Source organism: Phoca vitulina, unplaced genomic scaffold (genome assembly GCF_004348235.1).
Source record: "Phoca vitulina isolate PV1807 unplaced genomic scaffold, GSC_HSeal_1.0 scaffold86, whole genome shotgun sequence".
Taxonomy (NCBI): domain Eukaryota; kingdom Metazoa; phylum Chordata; class Mammalia; order Carnivora; family Phocidae; genus Phoca; species Phoca vitulina.
Window position 1 is genome coordinate 2799770 of NW_022589789.1, and position 23399 is coordinate 2823168.

At 36.8% G+C, this 23399-nt stretch overlaps 1 protein-coding gene across 1 annotated transcript in view; it reads left to right on the top strand.

Moving 5' to 3' along the window:
- Positions 1-23399, top strand: part of PARD3 (par-3 family cell polarity regulator) — a 647142-nt gene that overhangs the window by 424906 nt on the left and 198837 nt on the right. Inside the window, exons 17-19 of the mRNA XM_032395672.1 lie at positions 5257-5408; positions 6465-6509; positions 11394-11907. Coding sequence (XP_032251563.1) covers positions 5257-5408; positions 6465-6509; positions 11394-11907 — 711 coding nt within the window. The remainder of the gene's footprint in view (positions 1-5256; positions 5409-6464; positions 6510-11393; positions 11908-23399) is intronic.

A 23399-nucleotide genomic window follows, 5' to 3' on the forward strand; every position in this document is an offset into this window, starting at 1 on the left:
ACTCCAGGCTTGGGAACCATTACTTAATTGCAATCACCTTCACTTTATGCTGAAATGGTCTATCATTAAGCACAGTTAATCAGTTTTGTTTTATGGCTGTGTTCTGTTTTCATGGTCTTAATACTCTTAATTATCACTCTTTTAATAAAAGATTCCCCTCCACCCCATAAACTTGCCCCGTTGTTTTAGCGTGTCCAGGGTTGTACTTATTAACTCAGCCAAGTCTACAACAGAACTATCACTCACCAAAAAAGACCTACTCATTTGTGAAGTTCCGCTGTTGGTTATTTTAGATCTGTTTTAATTTGATGAATTGTTCTTTTTATTAAATCAGTTCTAAGCAAATCTCTGAGGTGACTGAAAGTTTGTAACAATTAGATGACTTTGGTCAAATTAATAGGTGCTATGCTCTGGGAGTGGGAGGAGGCTTTTTAAAAGGTTTGCTTGTTTTTTTTTAGAGTGCTGTAACCCTGCCATTTTAAGTGCTTCCCGCTTGCTTCTAACATTGTGACTTTTGAGGCAGCCTAATGCTGTTTCTTTCTCCAGAATCTTCCAAAACAGAAGAAAGCATTTGATATTATTGAGCCAATGCGTGGTCCATGAGTGTGGATGTGTGCCTTAATTTGCATGCCTTGTAATTATGCACATCCATAAGCCAAAAGGCAAGTCCCTCCCAGGGATGACCTTGTGAGGTTGTAGTGATAATTAACATAAGCCACGTGAAGCATTATACCAGAATTTTCTTATTGCCCTTTCTCTGGGGTGTTCCATGAATACATCAACAAAATGGTATTTAAATGTTACAGCATTGTTCCTTCACCACCTACCCATTTCTCTTTTCTACTCTTACCCAGACTTGTGTCAAAAATTGGTATTAGACCAGAGGAGTCTGGAGGCCCGTCATTGATTTGTGTTAACATTTTAGTGGTGATCTTAGCAAAGTCGCCCTCTCCCCAACCCTCCTCCCCTGCTCCTTACAAAACCACACAAACATCCAGCACATGTACCTGGGAATTCTGCAGATCTCTTGGAATAGTCTCACCTGTTAATCTGGATCCTTGAAAAGTCTGTCTCTGTCTTGTCTTTCTTTCTTTTTTTAAAAAATTCTCTTACTGAAACCACAGGATTTAAAAAAAGAGCTACACTCCAGCCTGCATGATAATAGCATATCCGTGAATGAGGTTTTTGGCTCAACATAGAAGGGGAAACTATAATATAAAGTAAAATCCCATTTGAAATCTGCAGATGCTACTCCATTCGCTGCTGCAGTTTGTGTCTCAGAGTGAAAGCAACAACAGGGAAAGTAAGGATTAGATATTGGCAGTATTCAACTTTGGGACAAAAGCCTTTGAATCTCCACCGTGATGAGGATTGTGAAGGTGGCCCTGGGAATAGATCTGTTTGGGGCCTTCTGAAGCACTGTATTGGTGAAAATAAATAAGTAGCTAGCAGGAATAGATTGTGGCATTAATTTCCCTAAGGGCATTGATAAAATGGGGAGGACTTGCGTGATTTTGCCATGGGGAATGTGGAGCAAGGAAAAGAATATGAATGAAGGGTTATCCAAATAAGAAAGGCAGCTGTTGGGAATCACAGCAGGAAATGTGAGCTTTTCCAGCCTGACAGTATCTCCCTAATCCTTGATGAAAATGTTATGAAAACAAAAGGGCAATAAGACAGGATTAATAACTGGAATTTTAATAACATTGGGGGTCAGGGTATGGTTACATCCTTTAAAGAATAAGCTGTCAGTTTTGCAATTGAACTTGCTAAGTATTCTAGTGTCCTGTTTACTGTGTCTGAAATTAGTTTAATGGGCATGTTGATAGGGAAGAATTAATTATGTCATGGTTTAAGAATATTTAGTTACTTTAAGACTCTTATTAGCTCACAAACTCATTTGACATTTTAAATTGTGTATGTTCACAGTTCACTGCACAGTTGTGGAAGGTAAATATGTCAAATGGCTGAACTTTTGTTAACAAATAGAATATACTTTTTTCAATCCGTTAATTGATTTAGGGAACATTAGCAATGTTTTTAAGGAGAAACAAGGTAAAACAGCAGATTCTAATCTTAGTAGCAACATAATTCCAAAGATATGGGATTAGTGTAAAAGATATGCCAATATGTGGTTTTCAGATAACATTGGCACCAACAATTTGCATTTCTTTTTTTTTTTTTTTAAAGATTTTATTTATTTATTTGAGAGAGAGAGAATGAGAGAGAACACATGAGAGGGGGGAGGGTCAGAGGCAGAAGCAGACTCCCTGCCGAGCAGGGAGCCCGATGCGGGACTCGATCCAGGGACTCCAGGATCATGACCTGAGCCGAAGGCAGTCGCTTAACCAACTGAGCCACCCAGGCGCCCAACTGAGCCACCCAGGCGCCCAACAATTTGCATTTCTTTGGAAAGGCTCTTATCAATAATTTCTATTAAAAATGTATTTCATGAGCAGAATGATTGAAGAGATCAGCTTTTATTATTATTCTTATTGAAAATATATAATTTAGAGTTTGCTGTTGCATAATTGGGTCATAGTTCTTATCAAATGGGTTTTTAGTTTTCATTTCTAGGTCTGTCTTTTCCAATTGGGGTATATGTGGAAATTACAAGCATAATATAGTAAGCATAGTAGAATCTGAATACTACTACATAAAGATGATATGCAAGCATATATAAATTTAAGAAATATGGGGGGGAAATTGGAGGGGGAGATGAACCATGAGAGACTATGGACTCTGAGAAACAAACTGAAGGTTCTAGAGGGGAGGGGTATGGGGGGATGTGTTAGCCTGGTGATGGGTATTAAAGAGGGCACGTATTGAATGGAGCACTGGGTGTTATACGCAAACAATGAATCATGGAACACTACATCAAAAACTAATGATGTAATGTATGGTGATTAACATAATAAAATTTTTAAAAATGCAAAAAAAATTCAAGAAATAGGTATAAGCAGTATGCAATTATGTATATAATATAGGCTATAGTTATAAATACATACATGCATACACATATACATACATACATGGTATGCAAGCATAGTAGTATGTGAAGGGGCCCTAAAGATTTCAAAAATGTATTCAAAGTTTTACAGAAAAAAATATGGTGTATTAAAAAATGAAAAGATTTAATATAGAATACAGAGAAAAGGACATTTATTAGGACATAACCTAGAGTTTTACCAAATAAAGTTGTTCTTGCTCTGGGCTGAATTCCCAGTGCCCGTGGGATACAGCTTCTCTTTTCTCAGTACTGAGACCAGGACAAAGGGGAGGCAAGCCGGATGCCCAGGATACAAAATATAAGGAGGGAGTCATTCTCAGGTGTGCACCCTGAACTTGCATGACCGTGAGAGTGAGTGCTTCCTTAAATTTGGAGTCATGGGCACCTACCTTGTCTCATCCTAGGGGCCCTGCTCTGTACTTGGTGGAAAAGATTGGGAAGGATTGTGCAGTTCCCCTGTGTGGTTTTTAAGGACCCTATTTCTGTTATCATAATTTGTATTATGTTGATTATTTGAGATAGACAGTCTTTGTGGGGTGATAATAACTTACTTTGTATGGTGGTTTGCAGTTATAAAGGGCTTTCACATTATGTTCTTGAGTTCTCTTACTGGCCTTGTCAGATGGGGGAGGCCGCTATTCTGTTTATAGAGCATATTAATACACGTGCGCCCGACACATTTCAGGTCACTTAACCTGAGGGCGAAGCATTTCCCTTGATGTCTTTCTTTCTACAATTTTTACTTTAGCTCTTCTCTCAGAGCCAGCTATCATTTCATGCACAGTAAACTGCAGCTACATTTTTGATGGATATCCAAACCAGATCACTCTCCTTTACCAGTATGGATGGTAATTGTCTACGGCCATAAGGAGTAGAGAAGTTTGCTTCCATTAGAAGCATAAGGAAGGCTATCATAAACTCAGCTGACGTGGTGGAAGCAGCCCCTCACCTTCTAGTATGTTTAGCTCGCTGTGGAGGCATTTTCTCCTACCTGGCCAGATAGGGAAGGTGGCTAGGTGCTGATACAAGAGAGCGATATATTTACTCAGTGTGCCCAGAACACAGAACGACCATTCTTACTGTATGAACTGTGCTCAGAACACTTAGTAGTACTTTTTAAAGTGTTCACAGATTTTTACAAATAGGAGTGATTCTATGTCATCCCTTGCCACGTCCACTTGGAAAACTCTTCCAGCTATATCCTGTTACCAATGATTTGCCATGGGCTTCATCATCTCTGCTTGAACTACTGAAATCAAATGTTATCCGGGCTTAGTCGTGCTATTCCTGCCTCCCCCTGATACCGATCATTCCCCCATCTCTGCATCCTCAGCATCAGCTTGGTGCTTCTGGTGTAGTATTTTTTCTTAGGAGCTTGCAGAGAACAGAGATCTTTTTGTTTTTATTTTTTTAACTTTGGTCCCCAGCACAACACATTAATCAGAATAGGTTCTAATAAAGATGTGTTGAGTTGGTTTCTTCTCAGTTGAATAAATATTGCTGAGAAACTATATTCTCATGAAACTACATGCCACAACGGTGTTTTTCTTCTTTTCTGAAACACAGGATAAAGGACATATAAGAAGACCAGACATCTTCTTTTTTCAAACTTCTATTTGATTGCAATTCATATAGTCACTTGTTTGCTGCCAGTATTTGTATTCATATATGAAACTTTTCCTCAAATATTCAATCCTCCCAATGTCTAAAAGACATCAGCCTTATTTTTTTAAAAAAATTTTATTTTATTTATTTTAGATAGAGCCCATGTGAGTGGGGGGTAGGGGTGGGGGGGCAGAGTAAGAAGGACAAGCAGACTCCCCGCTGAGCGCAGAGCCCGATGCAGGGCTTGATCTCATGACCATGAGATCATGACCTGAGCCGAAACCAAGAGTCGGATGCCTAACTGCCTGAGCCACCCCACCACCCCCATCAGCTTTATTTTTTATAATCACTTAGAAATAATGATGTATAGGAGAACAGTGAGGAAACAGAAGGGAATAGAGAAGGAGAGAACTCACACGGAGAAAGAATTACTCTAAATGTAGATTAATTTTGTATTTTCCCATCACTTCTTATGCAGCCACAGATTTTTTTTAATGGACTATATTTGTGTTAGTTTCAGCATTTCTGAGGAATACACATATGCATACCTTCATACACACAGGCATATATGATCTTTCCTAAAGTTGGATGTCCTCTATTTATAGTAAATATTTTTATGTTTATCTTTCTCTTCACAACAGCTCTTTGAGTCCAGATGTTGATCCAGTTCTTGCTTTTCAACGAGAAGGATTTGGACGCCAGAGTATGTCAGAAAAACGCACAAAGCAATTTTCAGATGCCAGTCAATTGGATTTCGTTAAAACGCGAAAATCAAAAAGCATGGATTTAGGTAGTGAGTACAATCTCCATGAATCTTTATCTAAATAAGGTTTAGATGCTTTCAGATTAAAATTGATAGTCCCAAACACATGTCTGTTTACTTTAAGCAATAGAGAAAATAAATGTGAAATGTGACAATTTGGCAAAAATTAGTTTTTCTTTGAGTTTGAGATAACCATATTTCTCATAAGTGGCATGTTTACATAATGTGCAGTATGTTAATATATATGTTTCCTGATGATAAAAGAAACAAACACATGCATATCATGCTATATTCCTGCATCTTTATTTGAAAAGATGAAATGTTTTAAATTTTGGCTATTTAAAACCAATTTTTTGAAATAGTATTTGGTTGGCTGTGGGATTCTTGAACTAGAAGGAGAAGTTTTGGAGAGAAACCATTATCTCAATCCATGTGTAGAATTTGGTTACTTCATGATATCTTTGTTTCTCTGCTATTCTTTAGGGTTTACTTAATAGAAACTCTTATGTGTTGATAATTAAGGCATGTAATTGAAGTAATAATTTGAGAGAATATTTGTTGTAGAAAGTATTTGGAAGCAAATGGGAGGAGAAAAATAATCATAGTTGTTCAAACACCAATCAGGTAGTGTCTCTTTTTAAATCAAAATCCACCAAAAAGCAAGCAAACAAAAAAGTAAAATAATTAATTATATCTATAAACTGATCAGATGATTTACAAAACCTTTGTTAATCAACTGTAACTTATTTATGCTGTTCTCTGGTGGCTGTTTGTACTTTAAGACTAAAAGTATTAATTTATCATATGCATAAAAGAAAAATTTGGCGATGCATTGCCTTGGCTAATTATGATATGCTAACTTAAAAATAACACACGTGTCTGTGAAATGAAATGACTGGCATTTTGCATGGAGACACTGCTTTTCCCCCCTTTTTTTGATTATGAATGTTTGCTTGATGTTTCATATTATTTGCATGAAATATTACCTAAGAATGATCACCTAACTGAAAAGATCCGGGAATGGTTGAAGCATGTTGGGCTGTGGGAACTAACTGCGCTAACCAGTATACATTTACCTTTTAACAGTAGCTGACGAGACTAAACTCAATACAGTGGATGACCAGAAAGCAGGTAAGAATGGACAGTTAGACTGTTGCCATAGAAACCATGGTCCAAGGAGCTGATCATAATTATAGAGCTGCCAATCATATTGCATGTAAACATAAATATTCCAGTCTTGCATGGATGTTTTCATTGTAGGAAATCAAATTGTTCAAGAAAAGAAAAATTTTCTGTTAGAGGGAATTTATCAGTGTAGTACATATTAAGTGCAAATATAACTTAGTGTTTCAAAAATGCTAAAACAATCTAGATTTTAATAGTATTTGTGTAGGAATGTTTTGTCGCAATTAAATAAAAATCAAAGTCTTGAAAACAAGATCTCTTCTAGTAGACTCTTAAGTGTCTAAGTCATTTATTAGATGCCTGGCTTGATGTCCAAACAATGATCCTCAAAGGGGTGATTTTGATTTGAAGGATAATAGCATAAATATAAATAGTTTTCACTGAAGGACAGTGTTCACTGTTGCTCTTTAGTTGCTCAGAAAACTGTAGTTCTTCAGATGCGAGAATTAGCTCCTGGTTGTCTAACATTGACTTAGACTGTATAATGTACACAGCCTCCTTGTCTTGACTTTGGGGACCTGTTTTAAAGTTTTATTTTTTTTAACTCAGTAACTTTAACTTACTTCTAAAATGCTGCCTAGTTCATTATGTAGCATCAATAGATTATATTGAACTGGGTTTTCATTATGTTAGAATTTACTTTTTATGTTATTTTATGAAAGTAATCACAGGAAAGTCTTCATGTGTAATTAAAGTAATGTGCTTTGTACAATGGCACATTTATGATTTATTATTATAAGTTTGGAATAGTGTTTTAATTATTCTAGATCCAGTATGATGTAGTCACATCACTTAGCACTAATTAGCTTCAATTCACCTCTTTAACCTGCAGTAATCATTAGTTTTAGCCTGTGTATCTGTATCCATATACATACGTAAAGATTATTGTGGACGTGGTTGGAGTTTTAACATTCTGTAGAGTAAAAGATAGATTGTAAAATTTACATCCAATAAATCGTAAGATTAACCGTAGTGGAAGGCAATTAACTATAGCTTCAGCCATTATTATGTTGTTATTTCTCTGATCAAACATGAAATTCACTGAAATTCTGAAACAGGGCTAAAGAAAAACTACTTGATAGTTCATATATGTAAATTAGTAATTAATTTTGGAGTTAATAGTATTCAATACTTTTAAAGAAGTAAGCCCTGTCCAAGTTAATGTTCATGAAAACCAACTCAAACTGCTCAGGTTAAAGAACATGACTTCATATACTATGCCAGTCAGGTAAAGTCAGGAAAATATTTAATTTGACCAACTCACTTTTACTAAAAGGAAAAGAGCTAATCTTAGTGCAATTAAAAAAATAATGATGATATTCAGAGTTTAATTGAACACATAAAATAACTTCCATGGAGAGAGGACAGATTTTATAATCTAATTCAATCTTGTGTTTTTATTGTGTTTTAAAATGTTGGATCCTAGATAAAAAAAAGAACTTTTCCTTTTTTCTTTTATTTCCCCCACTATGTGCCATCGATCCTACCAAAGTAAACTAGAAAACCTTGGGATGCAAAATTATTACATAGACACCACAGTACCTTCTTTTTTTTGGTCTATTGGTTTTAAAACTACATGAATAAAATGTCTAAACTAGATCCTTTCCACCCTGAAATATTGGACAGTGAACAGATTTTCAGTTATTTTTCTTTCTTCAGTTCACTTGAATTGCTAAGATGATCATGAGTTTACAGTTCAGTCCAAAGGTTTTTGGTAGAGCCGCAGCGGCATTTCAGCACAGATCATCTGTCTAGCCATAAGCCTTTCGTAATGAAAATTGAATTCCATTTCCCTTTGCCCTTGCAAAAGACATCCTCTACTTTTTTTCGGCAAGAGAGGTATTAGTAGGTGGTAGAAAAATAGGCCTAGGGAAAATAGTATGATTACAATTTTCCCCTTTATTTCTGGATTTAAGGATCCTTTTTGATATTTGGGGGTAAATTTTCTTTGTGAATGAAAAGAGAGAATAAGAAGAGAATTGGGTTTCTAACAGTTTGATCTTTGAATATAAAAAATAAGCAAAGTATCCTAATGACCTGATTTATAAAGAGCTTTAGAATATTATTTTAAAATTAAAAGACGCTGATTTGTGTGTGTGTGTAAATAAGACTAATTTTTGCCCATACTTTGTTTAGAGAAAGGCATTTTAAATTTTCACCCCCTAGTAAAATGCTTAGTTTATCATGTCAGGGTTTTCAGTAAACCCTCATTCAGGAATCTTAACATTTTTACTTAACAAAATCTTTGTTAAAGTTCCTTTGAAAAATATCATATTTAAATGTATCATATCCGTGTTACAAATTAGAAGTCTCTTTCTGTAAAGGACCAGATGGTAAATAATGTAGGCCTTGTAGACCAAACAGTCCCTGTAACAATTAGTTCATTCTGATGTAGCATGAAAACAGCCATAGAATATATATGAACAAATGGACATTCCAGGTTAGGCCCATGGTTGGCTGATCCCTCTTATAGATTCACAAATTACAAATTTTGACTTTTTGTATGACTTTTTACTATGAGGATTTTCAACCATACATAAATAGAGAGGCAATAATTCACTGATTTCCTATATACACAATACACACCATGGCCAAAATGTTACACTACAGTGTTATAATTTCAGAGAGAAGAGTAAATAGGTAAGTCTTAAGTTATGCTTACAAAATATCTATTGCTTATTAATATTTTCATCATTGTTTTTTCACCAGATTTGCCTTTGTTTATGTATTTTAGTACATACATATATATTTATGTGTATATAAATACTTATATGCATGTATATATAGACATACACTTATTTTGATACTCATGCTATTTCTGGATTTCATTATTAAAATGTTTAGTGCTGTGAGTATATTAAGTCAAATCTCAGCTAACTTTTCATAAAGAAAATCTTAATATACCTAAGTGATGTTTTTATGAAAATCTTTACTGGAAGCATGAAATCTTTATTGGAGAAATATAGATAGATATGAATATACACACATACATATATACATATGCATGTCCTTTATGCTCCCAAAAAAGTGCCAAATATTTGCCTGATAAGTGTTTATAGAACCCAAATGCAGCTGGTAGGTTATGAAAATTGATATGCATGAGTTATTCAGAAAAAGATTTTCCCTTGCTAATTCTAGGAAATATAAAGTAAATGTCCCTGCCTACGAGTGATCTTTTCCTGTTCTCTTTGATTCCTTGATTTCTTAATTTTTGTTTAGTTCTGGAACAAAATTAATTTTCCTTCCTGTGACATGACTTTTATGAGTATTTAGAACATGAACTTGTCAAAAATTATAGTGCTATCAAGAGAAAAAGTAAGATTGATCATCCTAAAAAGAAACATTTCTTGGGAATTTTTGTCATAAAATAATCAAATATATACAATCCTGCACTGAGAAAGTTCAATAAATCATCTTTTTCTTCTAAGCACGATAATTGATGGATTATTATTTCTTTATTAGAATCATCTGTCTGCCTTTCTGCCTATGTTACGTTTTTGACATATTTATTCTAACTTAAAAACTGCTACCCCATTGTGAAAATTAGGTGAAAGATGTAATGTAAATGGATCTTAAAAAGATAATTCTTGTTTTGACTCTCAGTGTAACTTTTATTCTATTTTCTACCCTGAGCCATGCAAAGCCCATGTCATAATTACTGTCTTTTAGGTAATAACGTATCAAGGCTATGCCTTAATTATTGATTAACAAGTGGGCCGATGACCTCATGTACAGATAAACGACCTGCTCTCTTCTACCTTCCCATTTTTTTGTACCTGTCTTTTTCACAGTGGAAGTGACAAGCTAGTTCTAAAACCTGGGTTGCCCAGTGGTGGTACAGAGCTGGTCTTTGAGTCATCAAGAGACAAACTTCATCTACCTCTGAGTGCCAGGTCAGGCAGTGATGGATGAGGCTGTCTGCCTTGCTTAAAGAAATCCGTTTTGATCGCCTTCGAAAGCTTGGTACTACTGGTATTCTCTCAGGCCCCCTGCCCTATATCCTCCAGAAACAGCCAAATTGTTCATTCCCCCAACTCTCCCCTGCCATCCTACTGAAATTTTCTTTGTTAATTGTTAAGTTTTCTTCCTCCTGCTCATCACTTGTTCCTCAAGCAGCTATTACTCCCCAGCCTGGAGATAATACGTCCTCATGTTCAGCTCTTGAGTCTCTCCTCCTCTACTGCTCCCTGGTGAGAGCCCTTATGTAATTTGTTTCTATTCAAATCTTGCATTGCTCTTTCCAGAGAACATTAATGTTTCCCAGAATCCGGTTTCTGCCTGGTGTCAGGGTGCCCTAATTGTCTTGGTGACGAGTAGTCTTTTGTGCTCGTTTCACCTACTGAGCTGTGTGATGAGGAAGAGAATTCATGGAATTCATTGAGACGAAAGTTTAATTTCTGCTGTAAATAATTTGAAACTGTCAATAAATGATTTCAGTTAAGTTACAAAGCTTACTCTTGATTGCTTATCTTAGCCTTCACATCATCCCTACTTTTCAAATGAGCTTCTGGTTTATTCTGGTTCTTTTAGATTATTTACATACTTGGAGCAGATGATTTGACCAAAATTTTATCTCTTGAGCTAAAAGTGGAGACTAATAACTTATAGTTTTTCCTAATGAAAATAGAGAAAACAGACTAAATTTAATATATATTTGAGAAAAATTAAAATTAGTTACTATTACTTTATTTTTTAACATTTCCATCCACACTTTAAAACTCAGTGAGCAAATAATTTATGTACCTGATGTTTTCCACAGTCCGTAGGTATTCAGGTATATCATTTTCACCACTAATTCTAACTAACATTTTGTTTTTGTTAATCTTCAAGGTTCCCCCAGCAGAGATGTAGGACCTTCCCTGGGTCTGAAGAAGTCAAGCTCATTAGAGAGTCTGCAGACGGCAGTCGCTGAGGTGACTTTGAATGGGGATATTCCTTTCCACCGCCCACGGCCACGGATAATCAGAGGAAGGGGATGCAATGAGAGCTTCAGAGCTGCCATCGACAAGTCTTATGATAAACCTGTGGTAGATGATGATGATGAAGGCATGGAGACGTGTAAGTTTATAATGTCTGAAAGAACAGAAATTACGAACAGCTCTGTGGAGCAGCAGTTTTTCAAATATGTTCCAGGGAACCCCAAGGGTTCCCATTGTCCTTCAGAGGGATCATTGAGGTCTAAACTTTTCATAATAATAAGAAGTTATTTATCTTTGTACCCTTTCTCTCACAAGTACAAAGTTGGGTTTTCTAGAGACAACAGGTCATTTGATATTGTAATAGATTGCAGAACAGATAGAAGAATCTGCCTTTTCAGCCAGATAATGAAGAGATTTGCTAAAATGTAAAACAGTGCCATTGTTTGCACTTACTGTTTTTGGAAAATACAATTATTGTTTTATAAAAAAACAATTTCTGTTAACATAAATTTTGTTTTTTATAAAGTAATTAATATTTTTAGATCTTCTCAGTTTCAATTCAGTAAGAGATAATCCACATAAAAATTATTTTGAGTCCTTAATAATGTTTAGGAATTTAAAGTTATCCCGACATCAAAATGTTTGAAAACCACGGCTACAATGTGGTATCTCCAGTGAACATATGTAATGATCTATGCTTTTGAAAACATATTTTTGTTTCATTTTTATGAATTACTCTTGCTTTCCTTGATCTGAGCTAGCATATTTATATATGTGTACATTTCAAAATCGCAAAATACGTTAAAGTGAAGATTATTGAAAGTCAAAGGTTAATATGAGTGAGCAGTATGTTTTCCATAGAATATTGAGAAAAAGGTAATATTTATAAATATGTTCAGATGTTACAGGGAGTTATCTTTATAGTTAAACACTCATGGCATAAAAATAACCATTCCATTGGTTTTAAAAATCAGAAAAAAAAAACCAAAACAACATGTGCTATGGTGAGCGCTGTGAATTGTGTAAGACTCTTGAAACACAGACCTGTACCTCTGAAACAAATAATACGTTATATGTTAAAAAAAAGAAGAATAAGAAGATAGCAGGAGGGGAAAAATGAAGGGGGGGAAATGGGAGGGGAAGACAAACCATGAGAGACTGTGGACTCTGAGAAACAATCTGAGGGTTCCAGAGGGGAGGGGTGTGGGGGCATGGGTTAGCCCGGTGATGGGTATTAAAGAGGGCACATTCTGCATGGAGCACTGGGTGTTATATCCAAACAATGAATCATGGAACACTACATCAAAAACTAATGATGTAATGTATGATGATTAACATAACATAATAAAATTAAAAAAAATTAATGAAATCCCACCACTGAAAGAGAACCATAGTTAGCATTTTGGTGTACTTTCTTGTCATCTTTCTTGCTTATGTTTAATTTAATGAGATCGTATTTATATCTAATAAATGATGTACTTTAAAAAAATTTTTTTTAAAGAGAAAGAACTAAAGAGTCCTAATTGTAAAAGCTGTTGATTAGCTTCTGTTGTTCATAATTACTACTTTATATTTTAGTTTTTAAGTTCAAATGTGACTCTATGCATCTAACTGTTGTTAGAAAAGTTAGAGACGCTACTGCTCAAAGTTCAGGCAGAGACCAGAGATAATTGAAGTGGATTGTAATTTACTTGCAATTTAACTTTTGGGTGAACTGCTACTATCACAAACACCTAAGGAAGTGGTGGGGAAGAAAAGTTTTAGATAAAAATCACATTCGGAGGAGACTGAAAGTGAAATTATATAGTTTTTGCCTGTTGCACATATAATGTTTTTGGGAAGACGAATACCGCTGCCATAATGTAGCATGCAAAGCAAAACTTGGGGAGAGCACTGCTCTACCCCACCCCCGCCTTCCCAGCCCTTTACCTCATTCTCCATCTAAAGCTGGATGGAGCTTTTTCACTCTAACCAGCCAGTGATTTCAAATGTATGCAACCTATTCTTGCCAGATGAAGAACATATTTCCTATTTTTGCTGCCAAGTCTGGGCTCCAAGATCCTGAGTCATATGCGCTTTCAACGCTCTTGAGCTTTCCCCCACTGTATCAGTGGTTCCTTTCCAGTCTAACCAGTATCTCTTGTGCAGCCCTACTATGGTAGCATCTTCCTTCTGCCTGTCCTGGGTGTATATTTAATAAGACATGGTACTTTGGCCCCTATTAGTTCTTTTTTAAGCTTCTACAATTTATGATGCCTTTGAATTTTTTTCTTGTTCTCGTTAAAATGTTATTTAAATTCACTCATAAAATGTAATTTTCTCACATATAACACTCATTTCAAATGCATCAGGGGATGGAATACATATAAATACAAGGCATGTTTTTAATTCTGATAGGGACAGCCTTCAGAGTTTCTTAGCAGTGTGGATAGACAACTAAATTTGTTCCTATATCAACTTAGTTTCCTTTTATAATTTGAAATAACTGGTTTAAGGACATTATGTTAAAACTTTTTCATTCAGCTGCCATTGAGACAAAAAATAAAGACAAATTACATTTTGTAAACCAAAGGGGAAGTTCTGGACAAGAGATGGGAAAGACTTGTGACATGTGCATTTACAACCACAGAGTGCTATGTTTTCCAAAAGTCCTGATTTTATCATTTTTTCCCCCAGACCAGTCTCTTGAACTCAGGATACAAAAGGAAAAAAAAAAAAAAAGGAAAACAGCTATTGTACATTTCACACTTTTGCAATCCGAGTTGTTGAGATTGCATTAGTGGAGTGGAGTGGGCACTGAAATGGGATCAGGCGACTCACATCCGAGTCCACATTCTTCTGATGAATTTGGGATTCTGACCAAGCTACCTAAAACCGCTGAGCTTTAAGTTCCTCATTGTGCAACTGAAGATTTGGACAACTGGGTCATTGATTCTCAATGTTGTGTATTGTGACCTCTGGTCAGGAGGGGAGCCTCAGTGGTTTTGGGGGAGTCCAGAGTCAGGGGGAGGCTGAGCAGCTGGGCCTCTGCAAAGCCACCAGCTCCACCCCTCACCCTGCTGTCACCCCTCTATTGCCTTGGCACTTGGGGGTTTTTTTTGAAAGTTACTTTTAATACATTGTGGTTGTCTGTAAATTTTAATGTTAATAGTAGTTTGCAGTTTCTTTTAGAAAATTCTTAAAAATCTCTGGTTTAGATGATTTAGATGGTTTCTGAGGTCCTTTCTAGTTTTGACATTCCATGATTCTGTGTACCTGTTCACTTACCTGCCTAAATCCTGCCTTCTAAGCTCTCTCACCTCCGTAGGGCCCACGAAAGAAGACACCACCATGTCTGGTTTAATCGTGCATAACTGAGCATGGGGCCTGGCAAATCATAGGATTCAATGCATATTCATTACATCAATAAGTGAGCTCCTGCTTAACTAGCGCCATTGTGTCTCTGAGAGAGAGAGCCTTTCCCTCTGCAGGAAGAGGGGGATGGTGGTGTCACTTTGCCATCCCTGTTTGTATTGCATGCTGAACCTGCATGCACTAGACCTCTGGTGCCTAAGCGAAGTCTAAAAAAAAAAAGTCCCTCCGGCCTGGTGTTACTGCTGCTGATCATTAGACTGTCACCTTTACATATTGACTAGATACAAAAAGGTGTTCTGTGGCTCCTGTTACGAGAAAGGCCAGTTCAGTCCACTCTTCCTTTGGTTTCCTAAACAGCATCCTTGTCAGCTTCTGGCTTCTGGATTCTCATGGCCAGGTCCACATGCTTTTTGTCGCCATGGCTTGCCAGCATCCACATGCTTGTTTCTGGTTGTACTCCGCATCCCCGCCTTCCAGGGCGCTGTCCCCTGTGGCCAGCGAGTCTCTGTCCTGCCACTGTCTGTGCTCTGTGGGCCCCTGGCAGACGGTGCTTTCCTGAGCTGTGGTCTGACGCCGTTACAGCTGCCAGTGGCAGTGAAAATGCCCTTTCACTATTGAACGTGGCTCCTAGCAGACAGTCCTTTTGTTCCCCCGCCAGTGCACCCCAGACGTGTGGGGATGGAGGGTGGGCTGTCGTTGGAAGGCTGTGAGGCTGTGAGCCGAGGCCGGGGATCAGGACAGACGGCCCCCAGTACTGCTCCGGTCTCCTGTTTTCTCCTCCCACCTTAGCCCTTCAAGTAAGATGCTGAGGCATAGGCATGCTTGATTGCTCTTGTCAGTTGGGTCGAGCATCTCCCTGGTGACTATATTTCGTGGCTCCGAACAGGCTTGCCTCTTCTCAGCAGTGTCGAAATCATGGCATGGGCACAACAATGGGGGCCAAGAGACTGGGGTGGGCTCCATGTGGTATCTGGTATCTGTCATCTTCTGTAACACTTACGTTCTTCCTGCGGAGATGGCAGAAGCCAGCGTTTTTGTCTCTCATTTAATCCATCTGGCCTCTCCATGTTGTGTGTGTCTGTCTGGATCAAGATGGAGCTTTGTATTCTGGGACCCATTATCTCTGAGGCCCTACCTGTGCTTGACAGGTCAGGGCATCCACAATCTGCTCCCTCTTCTATGCAAATTACATACCCTGCCTGGCTCTCAGCACATGGCTTCGACATCTCCCAGAATAAATCAGTTTCTGTTGCTATATGCAACAACACTACTTTGTTTTCTTCTTGAAAAATATATGGTCCCATTTTTTTTTCTGTTAAAAGTTGCCAAATTGTAAGTCTTCCTATCAATACGGAAACTGCTTTTTGTTGGGGTCAGGAGGTGAAACAATGAAACCAAATACTCTCCTATTAATTGTACCTATTGATTTTAAGATAGATCTAGTTCATAATTTTAAATGTGAAAACTGTATGTCTTGAAAACAGAGAGAAAACTTGCTTTTGACTAGCTTGCCCACTTTCTTTCAGTCTCTTATCAGGATATAAGAAAAGACATAGCTCTAAAATATACATAACTTAGGTTAACCATATGAGATTTGAAGAAGGTGAATTTACATTAGTAAATGAGCTCATATGAGAGATTCCTGGGTAATTTTTTTGTTTATTAGTTATAAAACAGCATATTGCAGTTGATATTTCAAATTTTCTATGGTCGGCATTCTGCACACTCCTAGGCACTTTTCAGTACTATGTATTTGAGCAAAATATGCAAACCAGGTCTAATTTTATCTTAAGCAAAACCCATTAGATTATAGAAAATCTGCTGTGACAATTCAGGATATGGGTTTCAAAGTCAAAGTACTTTGTAAAAGGTTACTGATTAATATAGATAATATAAAAATTTTTGTTCTGAAATGCTAGGAATAGCCTGTCCTATCCTTTTAAGCCAATTTGTATACTTAAGTATCACCTGCAGTTTAAGAAGAGGAGCTTTGATTAATTTAAGGAAGTTTCTCAATGCAGTATGGGTGTAAGCGTGTGAAGTAGCCAAAGCTATTCGTCCCACTTCTTTTTGCAGGTGAATATTAACTTAAGCTAAAAGTACAATGAAAAGTCACATCTGAAGTGTTTGAATTATAGAATCCTCATTTTAACCACTTTTTGATAAGGAAAAAGTATTTAAGTCATTGACCAAGAGCATACTTGGGAAACTGAATCATACTGAATGCATACTTTCTGATTCATAGTCCTGTGATTTTTCCAGAATACTAAACTTCCAAATTGGAAAGCCCCTATCTAAAACTACTTTAAAGTATTGAAGTGTGTATTCATGAGTTGTGGCTCCTAAAATCTGGTATTTAGGCTGTAAGTTCCTGGGGGCCATGGAGTGGTTCAACCCAGTGGATAAACCGATCCTTAAGAAGTAATGTGGTTAAGGGCCACTCTAGTGCACAGGTTACCGTGGCACCGAAGGTTGGGGTACCCACTTAGCCCATGTGGACTTAGAGCAGAAAGGGAGGTAGCGGGGAGAAGGCTTCCCAGAAGAGTATTAGTGGAGATGAGTACCATTGCTTGAATGGTCTTCACCTGGGCATGTAGGCAGGATGCAGAACATAAAGAGTGGGGACTTTCTCTGGATTTCCATAGTTTGATTAAGGTTGATGCATATAGGGCAAGTGACAGCATAATGAGGAATGGGGTTTAAGATGAAAGCAGAAGACAAATCACAGACAACCTTGTTTAAATTATTTGCATTTTATACGAAGGACCTTAAAGAACCTTTGAAGAATTTCAAGTAAGAGTATGATTGCTGGGGTTATGTAGGATAGAGAATGTTTATCAGGGATGGCATGGTAAGTGAGCAGTACCAGTGGCAAGGAAATCAGTTCTGTGTTAGTAATGCAATAATCCAGGTGAGTAATGATGCTTAGCAGTGCCAAAGAAAAGGAAGAAACTGCATTTACACGCTTAGCATCTCACACATAAAGATGGATGATGATGATGTGATTTTTCTCATTAGCACTTCCAGGCTCTGAAACTTAGAATCATCATCGTACTGTGTAACCACTCCATTACCAAGCTTTCTTAATTTTTCCCCATGAAATCTACTAATTTCATTCCTTCTGTTCAATCTAGCCCAAATCCTCATTATTTAATATCTGAAGTTATTGTTAGGATCTCCTAACTGATCTTGCTGTCTCTAGATTTGCTGAGTAAGCTCTGTAATCACATTCTCAGAGTCCTTCAAGCCTCCCGGATCATTCTTGCCCAGACCATGTAATCTCCATGAGGTGTATCTTCTTCCTCCCCCTTGCCCCTACCCTCTCATGGGTACATTAGACTGCCTTCTTCAGGAAACTTCTTCCCAAGCAATCTAGTCTTCCCTTGACTTTCTAAAGCCCTAACTGATTATATAGAATGTGTCTGAGACTTTTTAGTATAAAACTTTTTTTTTTAACATCAAGAAGTTTTTGTGGATTCCTTAGTACAGACTGGCTTGATAGTTTAGAACACTGGATTTTTGGGGACAGTGATTTTGATTTCTCAATAAATAGCAAAATAGAGCATTGCTAGCCATTCACTACTTTGTCACATTTGCATGTAGTTGTGTTGTTAATTATTGTTTTTGTATTTTTTTCACTTAAAAGAGTCAGAGCAGTGACCTGGAATCTCTTTCCTTGACACTGTAAATAATATTCTGTGTAGTGTTAAAACATACATTCAACACCAAGCTCACTCCTTGATTAAAAGTAAAATTTTTCGTGGAAGTTCCAACAGAAGAGTGATGAGTACTACCATTTTGGTGTGTAACCAATTCATTTTGTCTGTCGAAAGGAACACCTTCAGCTTCACTATACATTGTCCCCATGGACAGGAAGCAGTATCCATTGTAGACCATCATTTGAATGTAAAAATCAATTAGATGCCGGAAGTTAATGTGAAAGGGTTCAGAAAATTGAGGGTATAACCCTCATTGTACTTGTTTTGTAGCATTCTCTTGGGAAGGGAAGGATAAAGGAGGTGACATTCTACCAGCATCTTCAGGAGCATTTTACCTGTTTTATTTGGAGGGATGCATTAAAGAGAAGTTTAGAATAAAGAGTCGAAACGAAAAATGGTTTTTGGTAATAAGTCTTCAGTTCTTTGGAAGAGTGATCTTAATTGTTTTTGCCCTTCTGTCCACTCTTCAACATAAACAGTTATTGTTGTTGTTGTTTTTTAATGAACTAAACATACTTTTAGAGTGTTTTTGGAATCATGTCTTTGACCAGTCCTCCTGTTGCTGAAACTACTTCTGTGATAGCACATGGCCCATGTCACATGAGTTTTTCGTATCTTTCTCTCCTTTCATAGTCAAACTCTTGGTTTTTCATCATATCAGTTATTATTCCCACCTCCCATTTTAGGGTAAAAGCTTCTTCATTCTTCTTTTTTCATGTTTGGTGGCAGCTTTGTGGGTTTTTTTTTTTTTTTTTTTTTAGCATTTTGAAAAAGCTAAGTTTTCCATTGCCAAGAGCTCATCATTCTAATGTTAAAAGTCAGGGTCCAGAAAAGCAGATCCTGTTATTCGACACCATCTGTATCACTGGCTGTTCATTTTCCACATCTTTCTTCCTTTCCAAAGTCAAAATATTCAACTAAAATAAGAAACAAAAATAATATTTATATCCCCAAAGTTCTTGAATCTTGCATAGGACATTGCAGTGCCCGGGAGTCCAGTCTTCATTAATTTTTATCACATTTTTTCTTTAACCTAAGATTAATAAGTAGAAATTAGTAGGGGTCAGTGGATTTGCTACGTCTAGTGAAATTTTCCAATTACTAATGTCTCATTTGAACTTACTCATTTTAAGTTTTAAGAAGATAAATTTTGAAGACTTAGTCATCCCGTATACAGTTACTCCATTTAATTCTATTTCTTCTAAAATAAATTGTAAATTACTCAAGAATATGTGGTTCAATCATTAGGTATTTCTGATACCTAGGGTAGTCCTTCATAAATAGGGAACAATAAAGGATAGTTTTCCATATGATTGACTCTTTGTTTAATCATTCTGTCATTCACTCAACAAATATTTAATGATGCTTCTTTAAGCTGTGCCCTCAGAGGAAAGGACCTGTTTACTGGTGATTAAGAAGTAATATTATCATTTTCATTTTGTGTTTCCCTGTTTATACCTATTGAACAACTCATTTAACTCTAGTAGCAAGTCTGAACAAATCATTTAATTCTGGCAAAGTTGTCACAGCTACCCAGAATTACATTAACTGCTAACTCTTACACTTGTGATAGACTGTAGATCTTCCACAGCTGCTCTAAAGTTTGATTTACACAGTGTACCTGTTAGGATGCTTTCAGCTGCATTTAATAGAAAATCCAACTCAGACCAGCTCTAACCATGAGGAAATGCACTGTCTTACATAGCTGAGCTCTGGAGTTGGGCAGCTTCAGGGATCATTGATTTCATATCCCAGCGGTGTTACCAAAGATCCACCATCTTCCTGCCCTTTTGGCTGCACTATCCATAATTCAACTCATTCAGAGGGTAATCACAGAGCTCAGAGGCCTTTTGCTTTCTTGTCCATATCCAACAGAAGGGAGTGAGCTCTCTCCCCAAGCATGGAGCGTGTCAATGCAGGCTGAGGGGGCCATTCTCAGACTAGTAACACTGGACTATTATTAAATCAAGGGGCAGGTTGATCTGATGCTGAATTAACCTGTTGGAGCTAGATTGCATTCCTGAACATGGTCAGAGTTCCTTTAGGAAGAAGAAAGGGGGAAATGGATTGTGGATAAGCAACCAACAGAAATCATTAACAGTATCAACAGTAGCAATGGGGGAGAAAATACTCTCAGGACCATGTGGTTTAGAGTCAATTTTTGATTGGAAAACGTTTGTGATAACTAGATAGAAGTATTTATTTATGGCAGGAGCTGCATAACTTTGAGTTTCAATTGAAACCTAATGTCATTTCCTCCATAATCATTAACATATAAGTGCCCAACCTTTTCCGAACTTCTTGGTGACCCAGTCCTAACATGATACCTTGCAGAATTAAGTAGCTTAATTTGTAACATGGACTAGAATTTTAATTGAGCTGCATTTGCATCTGTTGAAAACATGGTAATTAGGTATGTTTTAATTGCAGAATGACAGTGCTGCATTAAAGAGAAATGAGCAGCTTCACGTTAAACCTTCTTCAGAAAGAGAAACTTAAAAGTACTTGCCTTCCTAGGTAATCACGTGGGAAAGTTCAGTGCATAGAGTGAGTTAAAATAGGCAGAAGTGTTAGTCACAAATAGAAATTTCTATTTGTTTGGAAGGAGGTAATCATCTTTCTTTGTGTAGGTTATCTGCAGAAGGAAATCAAATAATCTGTAAAGATGAGCAAAATTAAAGAGAAAAAAATGTAAAACTTAGCATTTAAATAGATGATCTAAATGTAAGTTTATGATTAATTCTTGCATTGTAATTTACGGCAGGAACACAATCGATCAAGCCATTTACTGCTATTATATTGCCAGTACTTTTCTTACTTGAAAAATTGTTTATATGAATTTTTTTGTGTTTGAGGAAATGAAAGTATTTTATGTACCTTATTATAAAGGTGGTATTAAATGTACAAAGACTGGTTGTAAAACTTTAAAAAATAATATGACCAGTATTATCAGTGACCTTGAACATACATATTTGAAACAATTATACATGTGTAACCAATTTATTTAAGCTTTTGATAACCACCATAATTCTGCATGGGGACAGGGTCAAGTGAGAGATTCTTATTTTTTTCTATCAAATAATTTTAGAGTTCGAAGTATATATACTTTGATACTCTAAAAGAACATCTTATGTTTGTACATATGAAGCCGCATATTGCTAAATATTTTTAATTATTTGGCATTCAGAGGGATTAGTTAACTCGGTACACCCCCAGAAGAGTTTCTGTGGTAATGTATTATCTAAATTAGAATGTTCCGAATAAGCATAAAGAATTCTCAAACGTGCAAGTATCATTTTAAAACAGTCCACTTGCTTGGGGTAGGAAACGGAGCTAGGATTTTTTATTTTATAAAATGAGGTTACAAAACCCGAAGTTAATAAATAATTTAATACTAATTTTCTCTGTTTCACCCAATTTAGAGAATAAGTTGTATTACATACACCAGAAAATTATTGTGAATATGAAAAGAATTGGCAACAAATCTGACTTCAGCATATAGTCAGTTGTGAAGGCACTGCCTTTATTCTGTTACTGAGCCAGGAGCAGACATATGCCCCTTGTACTTCTGCCAAAACTATTAGGCAGAAAACTAGCAGAATGGCTACTGATACTTCCATTCATGATTTATGATAATGGTTGCTGTGGAAGACTAAGTCATTTACATTTATTGAGCTCATTTTTTGTTTATAGTTTCAGATATTGTAGAGGGTCTAAAATCCATTAGACAACACGTGTAGCACTAACAATAATTGCATAAAAAGATACCAGAAACTGAGGAGAGTGAAACCAAGTACAATGAGCCTTCCCGATGTTGTAGTTGGGGTGTGGCTAGTTTTGTCAGGCTCGATTAGAGGAAAGTAAGCATTGTTCTAAAACTCAAGGAACGGGGATACCGAGAGATTGGAGAAGAGTTTGGTTGGGATAAAGTCATGAGTCAGGTTTACCCATAGTCTTTCATCTGCTGTCTGCGTCTGCCTGGTAGTCCTCATTTTAGAAGAAGTTTAGAGAATGGGAGGCAGACTTATAATTGTATCGTACGGGGAGTGCAGTAATAAAAGTTACCAAGAGTTATAGAAGTATAGGTAAAAGGAGGTTTGCATGTTGGGAATTTTAGAAAATTCACTAGCATCCATTTATCCTCTTGAGTGTACCAACAGACCTAGGTTTTATAGTTCCTGAGAACTTACGAGAATTGCTTTATAATGGTTTGGATGATTATCTCAAAGATGAGGCCACACCTATTTCCCAAAGGGTTGAAACAGCAGTTGGCGATCAGACGGAGCACAGCCATGTTTACGGGTGTCAGACAAGGTGCTTCAACCCTGCTAAGGCTATATTTATATTCTCTCAGGAGACTCATGTGTGAAAAGGCTACATATAATTAGCACGTCTTTGGGCTAGTTGACCAGGATATTCTTTCACTGCTCTGTGTAGACCACAAAAAAGTATAGCCTTAACTCAGCATTTATTTGTAAGGCTAGTGATTTTCACTAGCAGTTCCCATCTGAAAGTTGTAACAGGCTTTCTCCATCAAATCTGTATCATTCCTATTTATATATTAACTAACCGAGAGGAAAAAAAGCAAATTTTAAAAAATCTACCACGCCCTTTGGAGTAGGAGAGTGGTTCAGAAGTAGATAACCCTGTGCAGAGGGAGACAGACCTTTCTTTCTTTTTTTTTTTTTTTTAATTTTTTTATTGTTATGTTAATCCCCATACATTACATCATTAGTTTTAGATGTAGTGTTCCATGATTCATTGTCTGTGCATAACACCCAGTGCTCCATGCAGAACGTGCCCTCTTTAATACCCATCACCAGGCTAACCCATCCTCCCACCCC